This window comes from Hemiscyllium ocellatum, chromosome 47, assembly GCF_020745735.1.
Source record: "Hemiscyllium ocellatum isolate sHemOce1 chromosome 47, sHemOce1.pat.X.cur, whole genome shotgun sequence".
Lineage (NCBI taxonomy): Eukaryota > Metazoa > Chordata > Chondrichthyes > Orectolobiformes > Hemiscylliidae > Hemiscyllium > Hemiscyllium ocellatum.
In genome coordinates, this window is record NC_083447.1 from 2,511,279 (window position 1) to 2,523,774 (window position 12,496).

The 12,496-nt window shown below is 48.4% G+C and overlaps 1 protein-coding gene across 1 annotated transcript; it reads left to right on the forward strand.

Annotated features, from left to right (window-relative positions):
* The first annotated feature begins 3,317 nt into the window (after positions 1–3,317).
* On the forward strand, positions 3,318–12,253 carry erh (ERH mRNA splicing and mitosis factor). The gene is made up of 4 exons (XM_060855978.1): positions 3,318–3,425; positions 6,886–6,973; positions 8,550–8,670; positions 11,529–12,253. Exons 1-4 carry the CDS (start codon positions 3,423–3,425, stop codon positions 11,629–11,631), a joined length of 315 nt encoding a protein of 104 aa, XP_060711961.1. The 5' UTR covers positions 3,318–3,422; the 3' UTR covers positions 11,632–12,253.
* The last annotated feature ends 243 nt before the right edge of the window (positions 12,254–12,496 follow it).

A 12,496-nucleotide genomic window follows, 5' to 3' on the forward strand; every position in this document is an offset into this window, starting at 1 on the left:
AGACTAAACGCCTTCAAAATATACGAAGAAGATAGCCTAGACCCTGAATTTTTCTTATTTTAAAGGTAAGTGTAAGGCATTGTGTTCCACATGCAATTTGATTAGTCAAACTATTGACTCTAAGCAAAACACATTTTAGTTTTATACTACAATTAAATACAGACAGAAGGAAAGAATTGGCATTAACTAACTGTTGAAATGCTTAACAATATAATAAATGTTAGCTACAACTAATTAACTTCCAATTTAATTTCATCCCATAAACACACCCTTGGCAAAGGCAAATTCAGTAAAACAGATTGCCTCACATGCAATTCTAGCAGCAGGAAGAGAAACCCAGCTTTTAGCTGTAACAGAGACAGGAATAAGAGCTTCCAGATTTAGCTTCAAAACCCCAGCAACTGCTGAAAACTCAAAATTCTGATTTTGTGGATGCTTGACCCCACCCATTCAGGCTGTTTCTATTATTCCAACTTTGTTTTAAAAAAAACTAAGACCTCACAAGATGTTTATTGGCTTTGAGCAGATTGTTTTCTACCTCTGTCTCAACCTTCACTTATAAAGAAATGAGGACAAAATACACCTCTTAAAGCCATAGTGTCTTCACATACACATCATTCTTAATCAACACATCTCACTTTTGTGCCTGTATGTATATCTCAACCTCAACAACCTTTGAAAGAGACTAGTTCTGAGAGAGAAACTGAGGGGAGAAAAGATGGGAGATATTGTATAAGGTAATAATTCTGAAACACTTAATGTTGGAGACCGCTTCAGGCTCCATCCACATCATGATGTTGTGCAGCCTTGCATACAGAATCAGGGAGTCCAATTCAAGATCCCAATAGGGTCAGGTATGTCATTCACAGGCTCCTGATTGGCTAGTTACACAAAATTATTAATATTAGATATTGTATAAACAGACTGTTCAGAAATGGTATGACACATCTCTGAAGCAGGAGGGACTTGCGCCTCCTAATCAAAATGACTAAGATTGTGTGACTTGTACCACAAACATAACACCTGGTAGCATTCTAAGAGTTATTTTTCTCTAAAGGTACTTATACTCTCCCTGAAGTGGGAGGTCTGGAATTCAAACACAAATGCTTCGGCTGGGGCTAACCGGTGATTTATAAATGTTCAACCCAGAGTTTGTTTTGAAACAGCCTTTCGAAATTGTCCTATCCCTTCCAGAAATTTGTTTTTATGAAGAACCCAGAGTCTCTGAAACTGCACCCTTCAATAACTGGATTGTTAAAAAATAATCTTTCGATCTCATTTTTCTATCCGAAATTAAACTTTTTCTGCATTTTATTTCATCGAGCATATGCCTGGCTATTTCACTAGCCACTCCTGAACTCCACTACTACCTATGAGACCTGTCTTTTCCTTTTTCTCTATCCTTATTTCTGAGGATTGGACCATGAATATCCATTGAATTGTTCCAAACATCTGGAATAGTCTTCTGTAGGATGGCTGACAAAGAGACTCTCATTCTTTCACTACCTGCTGTCAGCCTTTTTAGCCAACATGAACACAAATTCCATAACAATGTAGTTATGGTGATGGACCTGGAATTGGAGTTTCTGGCTCAGAGGTAGAAATCCCCACTGTGGCATAATTCCTCTCAACCACTGTACCAGTCACTATGCTTTGAGTTTTGTGTGATTTTCAAACTTTGAAAGTTTGCTGTGTACACTTTAGTCCAGTTCATCAATGAGCGGTGGTCCAAATACCATCATCAGAGTATTGCTGCATCTGATGGTCTGAGAAACTATATTTCACCATTACACCACTTTCTGCCACTTAATCACTTTTGTATCTATGCAGCCTCTTTCCATTTATCCAAATGGTGTTTGGTAATAAGTCCATTATTTTTGTATTTTGCCAAATTTGTTTTGAAAGTCCATTTTCACAACAATAACTGAACTGCGAATGTCCCACGTCTCCATTTCCATTATTTCGAGTCATAGAGATGTACAGCACGGAAACAGACCCTTCATTCGAACTCGTCCATGCCAACCAGATATCCCAACCCAATCTAGTCCCACTTGCCAGCACCCGGCCCATATCCCTCCAGACCCTTCCTATTCATATACTCATCCAAACGCTTTTTAAATGTTGTAATTGTGCTAGCCTCTACCACTTCCTCTGGCAGCTCATTCCATACAACCCTCTGCGTGAAAATGTTGCCCTTTAGATCTCTTTTATATCTTTTCCCTCTCACCTTAAACTTATGTCCTCTAGTGCTGGACTCCCCACCCCAAAGAAAAGACTTTGTCTACTTATCCTATCCATGTCCCTCATGATTTTATAAACCTCTATAAGCTCACCCCTCAGTTTCCGACGCTCCAGGGAAAACAGTCCTCACCTATTCAACCTCTCCCTATAGCTCAAACCCTCCAATCCTGGCCACATCCTTGTAAATTTTTTCTGGACCCTTTCAAGTCTCACAACATCTTTCCATTGGGAAGACCAGAATTGCACACAATATTTAACAACAGGTTTAAAGTTCACAAACCCCAATTCCTTTGAATAAAACAAAGAACTGCAGACTTAGAAATAAGCAACACTTTTCACCCAAAGAAAAGTCACACTAAACTCGAAACCTTAACTTTGCTTTCTTTCTCACAAATGCTGCCAGACCTGCTGAGTCATGATTTGGAGATGCTGGTGTTGGACTGGGGTGGACAAAGTTAAAAATCACAGAACACCAAGTTATAGTCCAACAGGTTTAATTGGAAGCACTAGCTTTCCAACAACCACCTGATGATGGAGCGGCGCTCCGAAAGCTAGTGCTTCCAAATAAACCTGTTGGGCTATAACCTGGTGTTGTGTGATCTTTAACTTAGACCTGCTGAGATGCACCAGCGATTTATTTGTTCCACAACATTTTTAAGGATGGGTATATGAATAGAAAAGGTTTAGAGGGATAGGGACCAAGTGGTGGGAAATGGGACCTAATTAATTTAGGATATTTGGTAGGCACAGACAAGTTGAACCGATGGGTCTGTTTCACTGGTGTATATCTCCATGACCCTAATTCCCTTTAACACCTATTTTCCAAATTCCAGTTTATTTTCTTTCTCCAGGAATTTTGTTTCTAAAACCTATTTCCTCCAAAACACGTGTCAGAAGTCGGACTGAATTCGGTGAGAGGCGGCAGTTGTTTCTGTGCAGCCTCCGACCCGGGGGTGAGGGCTGGAGCGGAACAAGTCGCTCTCAAAAGTTTCAGGAAACTTTTTCCACTGAGGCAGGGAGAGTGGGCGGGGGCCGGGGGGAGTGGGCGGGGCCGGCGTCGCGGCGCTTCCGGGTCGAAGGTCGCGGCTTCCGGCGTCCATCTTTTTTCGTCCCGTCTCCCGCTGAGTGTCTCGTGAGGCTGAAAACAAAAAGCGGCGGAAAAACAAAATACAGTTAAAGACATGGTGAGGGATTTATACTGGGGGGGGGGGGGGGACCGACCCGCGGGACGGGGCTCGGAGACTTGGGACCCCCCCCCCCCCCAAGATCTGGGGTGGGGGAGGGGAAGGGGAATGTCCTGCCTCAACCCCCTCCCCCCCTCCCCCCCATCCTCTCACCCCCCTCCCCCCCATCCTCACACCCCCCTCCCCCCCATCCTCACACCCCCCTCCCCCCCCATCCTCACACCCCCCTCCCCCCCCATCCTCACACCCCCCTCCCCCCCATCCTCACACCCCCCTCCCCCCCCATCCTCACACCCCCCTCCCCCCCCATCCTCTCACCCCCCTCCCCCCCCATCCTCACACCCCCCTCCCCCCATCCTCACACCCCCCTCCCCCATCCTCACACCCCCCTCCCCCCATCCTCACACCCCCCTCCCCCCATCCTCACACCCCCCTCCCCCCCATCCTCACCCCCCCCTTCCCCCCCCATCCTCACACCCCTCTTCCCCCCATCCTCTCACACCCCCATCCTCACACCCCCCCCCCCCCCCATCCTCACACCCCCCTTCCCCCCCCATCCTCACACCCCCTTCCCCCCATCCTCACACCCCCCCTCCCCCCCATCCTCTCACACCCCCATCCTCACACACCCCCATCCTCACACCCCCCTCCCCCCCCATCCTCACACCCCCCTCCCCCCATCCTCACACCCCCCTCCCCCCCATCCTCACCCCCCCCTTCCCCCCCCATCCTCACACCCCTCTTCCCCCCATCCTCTCACACCCCCATCCTCACACCCCCCGCCCCCCCCATCCTCACACCCCCCTTCCCCCCCCATCCTCACACCCCCTTCCCCCCATCCTCACACCCCCCCTCCCCCCCATCCTCTCACACCCCCATCCTCACACACCCCCATCCTCACACCCCCCTCCCCCCCCATCCTCACACCCCCCTCCCCCCCATCCTCACACCCCCCTCCCCCCCCCATCCTCACACCCCCCTCCCCCCCATCCTCACACCCCCCTCCCCCCCATCCTCACACCCCCCTCCCCCCCCATCCTCACACCCCCCTCCCCCCCATCCTCACACCCCCCTCCCCCCCATCCTCACACCCCCCTCCCCCCCATCCTCACACCCCCCTCCCCCCCCATCCTCACACCCCCCGCCCCCCCATCCTCACACCCCCCGCCCCCCCATCCTCACACCCCCCGCCCCCCCATCCTCACACCCCCCTCCCCCCCCATCCTCACACCCCCCTCCCCCCATCCTCACACCCCCCTCCCCCCCCCCACCCCCTCCCCCCCCTCCTCACACCCCCTCCCCCCCCATCCTCACACCCCCCTCCCCCCCCATCCTCACACCCCCCTCCCCCCCATCCTCACACCCCCCTCCCCCCCCATCCTCACACCCCCCTCCCCCCCATCCTCACACCCCCCTCCCCCCCATCCTCACACCCCCCTCCCCCCCATCCTCACACCCCCCTCCCCCCCATCCTCACACCCCCTCCCCCCCATCCTCACACACCCCCCTCCCCCCATCCTCACACCCCCCCCCTCCCCCCATCCTCACACCCCCCTCCCCCCCATCCTCTCACCCCCCTCCCCCCCATCCTTACACCCCCCTCCCCCCCATCCTCACACCCCCTTCCCCCCATCCTCACACACCCCCATCCTCACACCCCCCTCCCCCCCATCCTCACACCCCCCTTCCCCCCATCCTCACACCCCCCTTCCCCCCATCCTCACACCCCCCTTCCCCCCATCCTCACACCCCCCTCCCCCCCATCCTCACACCCCCCTCCCCCCCATCCTCACACCCCCCTCCCCCCCCATCCTCACACCCCCCTCCCCCCCCATCCTCACACCCCCCTCCCCCCCCCCATCCTCACACCCCCCTCCCCCCCCATCCTCACACCCCCCTCCCCCCCCATCCTCTCACCCCCCTCACCCCCAATCCTCTCACCCCCCAATCCTCGCCGCCCCTCCCCCTGTCCATCCTCATCCCTCTCCCTACCAGAAAAAACCTTTCCTTCCTTCGTTCCCCCACCCCCTTCACTTGCCCCCCTCAAAAAAAACTGTTTCATCCTCGTGTATCTGAATAATGTTTGTTGTGTATGGGTCAGTGAAGTAGTTCAGGCCCTTCTTCTGTTGTCCCACCCCCACTCTCATTCCCTCCCCGCAAGAAAAAAGCCCCCCCCCGCCCCCCCGGTGCTGCTGTTTCCAAACAAATTCCTCACGGGGAGGGATCAAAACCTTTCCACTTCTCAACTCCCACCAAAGGAAAAGCAAAGCCACCCCCCTCCCTGCTCCCACCACCACTAACAACATCCATTCTCCTGCGGTGCCCGGGTTGGAGAGGGTTTGCTGTCTAACCTTTGCCTTTACTTCTCTTTCCCCCCCAGTCTGTGGAAAAGCACCGTACATCAGGCAGCATCCGAGGAGTGTAGTCAGTTCACCCGTCACCCATGGCAGATAAAGATCAAAGTCTGAGAAAATTGTCCATTTTTGCAGCAAAATTGATCCGAATTCCCAACACCCCGTCCACCCAAAAAAACACTGTTGGAGTGCCCCAGACTCCAAAACAGTCAGAATCTCCAATGCCCACCCCCTCCCCCCAAAGAAAACAGTTGCAGTTCACCAGATTGCTCTCTTCAGTCTGTCAAAGCCTCAATCTTTTTTTTAAAACATGTGGTTTTTCAATGCCTTTGTGGTTTTAGCTTCCCCTTTCTCTAGCCGCCTGCAGCCCACAGTCCTCTGCACCCCACCTCTGTTGGTCTCTTAAGTATTGCCAAGTTCTGCTGAAGGCTCAGTGGCCCTAAAACATTAACTCTTTTATTTTTCTCTCCACAGATGCAGACAGACCTTCTGAGTTTCTCCAACAGTTTCTATTTTTGCTCCCGATTTTAGTTGCTCTGCACATAGGCCAGAACTTCCAGCTGCCTGGTCTCCAAGTTCAGAAATTCTGTCTCTGAAAGTCTCTATTCTCTCTCTCCTCAAACACACTCCTTTAAAAAATTGCCAGTGTTACCCTGCTTTTGGTCACCTGATCTAACAGCTTTGTGTGTCTGTTTGATAATTGCACACATGAAGCAGTTCTGTTGAATTTAAAAGTACGATGTTTATGCAGGTTGTTGCGAATTAACTAATGGTGAGGCGTACTCCAAGAGCTAATCAGTGAAGTAGCCAAACCTCAGATAGAAACCCAGACTAATAATGACTTCACTTACAGTGACATTGAACCAGTTTTAAAAACATAGTATTGTGAAGAAGTATACTTGCTTAAATTGTTGAGAGAATGTGGAAAAATTGCTGTGGACAGGTGTCTGAAACGCTGAGGGTATTGAGTTTCAAAGGAATGCAGCAAAGAATGGAATTTGGGATTGGTGCATTCAGTCTGCCAAAGATTGAGCAATCTCTCACAGAATTTCATGCTTTTTCTACAGCTTTTAATTCGTCTTGCTTTCCTATTTCCTCTGTTCTAGTCACACACAATTCTCCTTGTACAACCTACTAAACGGCCAGAGGGAAGGACCTACGCAGATTATGAATCTGTCAATGAATGTATGGAAGGTATGGATCAGTCTTAATGTAGTGCACACGTGTTAAGACACTGAAATTCAAGGCTGTGAACTGATGAGTGGATGTCTCCCAACTTCCAATCACAAACGGGACGTTAGGGTTGAGTTTTTTTATTTGCTGCCTCACAAACTGTTTGGCCACCTTGGGCATTTTGTTTACACAGCCTGTTCTGCATTTGCAATTTATAATTAGATTAGATTACTTACAGTGTGGAAACAGGCCCTTTGGCCCAACAAGTCCACACCGACCCCCCCGAAGCGCAACCCACCCATACATTTACCCCTTACCTAACACTACGGGCAATTTAGCATGGCCTATTCACCTGACCCGCACATCTTTGGACTGTGGAAGGAAACCGGAGCACCCAGAGGAAACCCACACAGACACGGGGAGAACATGTAAACTTCACACAGTCAGTCGCCTGAGGCAGGAATTGAACCCGGGTCTCTGGCGCTGTGAGGCAGCAGTGCTAACCACTGTGCCGCCCACAATCTAGCTTTTCTCTCTGGGCAGCTCTCACTGTAGTTTACTTTCAATAGGCACCATACTTAATTTGTGCGTCAGCGCGTTGGACCACAGACTGACCTGCTATAGAATCTCCTTTACTCAAACCCCTGTCCATAACGGTTCCAGTGGGGCAGTTCTTGATCGAGCCCCATAGGACCCTGGCTTAGAAAATCAGGGTTAGGAGCAAGAAGAGGCCATTCAGCCCCTCAAGCTTGCTCTGCTATTTAATACAATTACAAATGACCTCATCTCCGCCTCAACTCCACTTTCCTGCCTGCTCCCCATAACCCTTTAACCCATTACTAATTTAAAAAGTTGTCCATCTCCATAACTTTGTGTCCAGCCATTCACCCCACTTTAGGGGAGTGAATTCCACAGATTCACATTCCTTGAGAGAAGCAATTCCTCCACATCTCTCTCATAAATCTGTTGTCCCTTATCCTAAAACTGACCTCGTCCTAGATTGCCCCCATGAGAAAACATCCTCTCTACAACAGTTTCTTGTTTTCTCTCTTCCTGCCCCAGGGTTGATCAGGCCATTCCGACTCCTCGAATGTGCTCAGTTTATATTGCAGTTGGACACAAGCAACTATTTGTTTCTTGTGCAGCAGTTATCAGCCACTCTGTTTATTTTCTTGTGGCCTCCCCTCTGTTTTCCCAGTCATTTTTCCTTTCCAGAATGCTGACAAATGTATTGTGGTGGATCTGCTAATTCTGACACACTGTGAAGTTCTGGGAGCAGCGGGGAGGGTGAATGCAGAGTTCCTTTTGAGAATGGGAGAAAGTGAGGACTGCAGATGCTGGAGATCAGAGCTTTAAAAATGTGTTGCTGGAAAAGCACAGCAGGTCAGGCAACATCAAAGGAACAGGAGATTCCTGAAGAAGGGCTTATGCCCGAAATGTCGATTCTCCTGCTCCTTTGATGCTGCCTGACCTGCTGCGCTTTTCCAGCAACACATTTTTAAGCTTCCTTTCGAGAATATTCAGTTCAGCACAAGGTTTCAGACTGAAGTTAAAAAATATTGTGACTTAGGCAGAGCTTTTATTTATCTCTTCTCAGGTGTCTGCAAAATGTTTGAAGAACATTTAAAGCGAATGAACCCAAACAGTCCGTCTATCACGTATGACATTAGCCAGCTCTTTGACTTCATTGATGACCTTGCTGACCTCAGCTGCCTCGTGTAAGTGCAGTCACTGTTACTACACCTGACAGCAATATCTTAACCAAAAATCTATCAATCTCTCTAATTTTGAAATTTTTACTTGACTCTACTTTAACCTGAACAGACTTGGGGGTGGGGGTGGTGGTGGTGGAGGTGGGTGGGAGAGGAGATTTCCATTACTGTTTGTGAGAAGTTATTTCTGGCATCATCTTTGATTATTCCAGTTCTACTTTGTGCATGTCTGCCAGAGTTGACAGTAGCCTATGGAATTTAAAATCAATGAATACATCTGGAATATAATGCTAATTCCAGCACTTCAAATTAGCTGTGCAATTAGACTCACCCTGAAATATCATTATGCACAAAGAATAAGGGCTTTATTGTTGCAGAGAATATTTTTATTTTAGTTTAAAATGATAGAAATTATTTTCTAGTAAACCAGCACTTTAATTGTGAATGACAGAATGGCATGATGGCTCACTGGTTAGCACTACTGCCTCACACCACCAGGGACCCAGGTTCAATTCCACCTTTGGGTGACTGTGTGGAGTGTGCAAGTTCTCCCCGTGTCTGTGTGGGTTTCCTCAGAGAATGCTAGTTTCCTACCACTGTCCGAAGATGTGCAGGTTATGTGGATTAGCCATGGGAAATGTAGAGTCACCGGAATAGAGTGGAGTGGTGGGTCTGGGTGGGATGGTGTTCGGAGGGTTGGTGTGGACTCGATGGACTGAATGGCCTGCTTCCATATAGCAAGGATTCTATAAATCTATGGAACTACTTCAGATGTCATACCACATTTCAGCATAGTAATGAAATGACGGTGCAGTGGTCATTGTCACTTGTAGTAGAGAATACATTGCTGGCAAAGCATAAGTCAGGCAGCATCAGAGGAGCAGGAAAATCGACATTTTGGGTTGGAGCCCTTCATCAGGAATGAGAGTGGGAGCCTTGGGGGTGAAGAGATAAATGGGGGGGAGGTGGGGCCTGAGAGAAGGTAGCTGAGAGTGCATGAGGTGTTTGGAGGTGGGGTTAAAGGTGCTAGTTCAGGGAGGAGGATGGAGCGGATAGGTGAGAAGGAAGATTGGCAGGTAGGACAAGTCATGAGGGTGGTGCTGAGCTGTAAGGTTGGAACTGGGGTAAGGTGGGTGGAAGGGGAAATGAGGAAACTGGTGAAGTCCACATTGATGCCCTGGGGTTGAAGGGTCCCGAAACAGAAGGCATTCTTCCTCCAAGCGTCAGGTGGCGAGGGAGTGGCGATGGAGCAGGCCCACGACCTCCATGTGGCTAAACATTTCAGCTTCCCCTTCCCACTCTGCCGAGGACATGCAGGTGACCCTTCAACCCCAGGGCATCAATGTGGACTTCACCAGTTTCCTCATCTCTTGCCCACCCCCACCCCCCACCTTACCCGGGTTCCAATCTTGCAGCTCAGCACCACCCTCATGACCTGTCCTACCTGCCAATCTTCCTTCCCACCTATCTGTTCCACCCTCCTCTCCGACCTATCACCTTTACCCCACCTCTATCCATCAATTGCACTCTCAGCTACCTTCTCCCCAGCCCCACCCTCCCCTCCCATTTATCTCTCCATCTCTGAGGCTCCCAGCTTATGCCTGAAACGTCGATTTTCCTACTCCCCGGATGCTGCCTGACCTGCTGTGCTTTTCCAGCAATGTACTCTCAACTCTGCTCTCCAGCATCTGCAGACCTCACTGTCCACTCATTTGACTAGTAATCTCCCTAAATTCCCTCTAACTATTCTCTCTACAGTGAAGATTTCCAAGATCTGTACTCAGCAGCAGCTTCCTGAAAGTGGAAACCAATGTGCTGGCCAAAGCTGAGTGGCTGCACAGATACACCGTTTAGAGAGAATTCTGCTAGGAATCCAAAGGCCCTTAGACATTAATTTAAAAACTCTCAGTTGTTTATGGAATTTAAAATCAATTAATAAATCTGGAATATAAAGCTAGTCTCAATACCATAGGTTGTTACAAAAACCCATCTGGTTTACTAATGTCTTTTAGCAAAGGAATGTTTTTATTCTCTCATGAGGCATGGACATCATTGGCTCTGCCCAGTATTTATTATCCGTCCCTAGTTGCCACCTTGAGAAGGTGGGGGTGAGCTGCTTTCTTGAACCGCTGCACTCCACGTGCTGTGTTGACCCACAGTGCCCTGACGGAATTCCAGGATTCTGACCCAGTGACACTGAAGGAGCAGTGATGTATTTCCAAGTCAGGATGATGAGTGGCTTGGAGGGGAATTTGCAGGGGGAGGTGTCCCTGTGTATCTGTTGCCCTTGTCCTTTTAGATGGAAGTGGTTGGAATTTGGAAGGTGCAAAGGATCTTTTGTGGATTTCTGCATTTATCTTGCACGTTGTCTGCAGGTCATCTGCCATCCTTACCTGGTCTGGCCAATGTGTGACTCAATAATCAGGTTGACTCTTTTAACTACCGTCTGAAATACTGTCACAAAGCTCAAGGGCAATTAAAGATAGATAATAATAGCTTTATCAGTGATGCCCAAAAATTCTAAGAAGAAATAAGGGAAAAATAACCTGAGCATGAACAAGGAGCAAAAATGCTTCTTAAAAATTTATTTGGGATATGGGTGTCACTAGCTAGACCTGCAATTTTATTGCCCAACCCTAATCGTTCAGCGGGCAGTTTAAAGTCAATTACATTGCTGTGGGTTTTGAGTCACATGGAGGCCAAACTAGGTGAGGAATGGCAGTGGTTGCAAGTTACTGCCCCTTTCAAATGGGAACCGCTGACTGTGGGGAAACATTAGAGCCATCTGGTTTTATATGGTGTAGGAATCTGGCTGGTATTGAATGATTAAATGATGAGACAATCCTATTTATTTGTTTCTCCAGATATCGAGCAGACACACAGACTTACCAACCTTACAACAAGGACTGGCTCAAGGAGAAGATCTACATCCTGCTTCGCCGACAAGCCCAGCAGGCAGGAAAGTAACTGCTGGTCTGGCTCAGCAGCTCAGTGCTCTACGAGGAGAATGATTGATTGCACCAATTTTCTTTTTTAGCTCACAGATGTTCCTCTTCAGGTCTTTGGAGCACCTGAGTGTGCTGCTTGTAGATCTCAGTATTTTTGTAGAAATAATTTGATTTGCCCCCTACCCCATTAGAAAGCTTGCTCCTTTTTATCAAATCATGCATTGGTGTTTTAAAACAAGCCACATTGGATGGAATGTAAGGACCAGCCTTGTCCTTACAGCCATCTTTCATTCAGACGCTGATCGGGAACAAACCTGACTGCTTTTGTCATTCATGGATGAACTCTTAATATAATACCATCACTAGGCTCCTGATCAGACCTAACTTTGTCTTAGAAGAGAGTGGTTTTGCCATCTGTCTGCAACCTGTCCAGTTTATAGAGCAGTGAGAACCGAACAGACTGTCTCAGAAGAAAAGCTCTTTTGGGTTAAACATTTTTTCTAGAAAGTTAATCTTCTTGTCTGATGTGTTGTTTCTGCAGAGTTGTTTCTGTAGGACCAATGTTCTGGTTACCCAGTAGTTTGGTTTTTTTGCTTCAGGTTATGGTTTTTGCAGATTAAATTTTTGTTTTAATATGAAAATTTCTTTGTTTATATATTCATTTACATACTTGCTGTTTGAATGAAACATTGACTGTGCCTGCATCAATTGGCTGCTTCCTCAGAGAGAACCATGGTCAGATAATCCACTCCTTGATACATTGTTTCAGGGGTTAGAAAGTTATACTTCCAGATTTGTCGGTTGCATGCTTAAGCCAGTCAACCTGTTAGATGTATTTGGTATTCATTGGAGGGAAAATCTGGTTGAGAAGTTGGTTTTAGGGT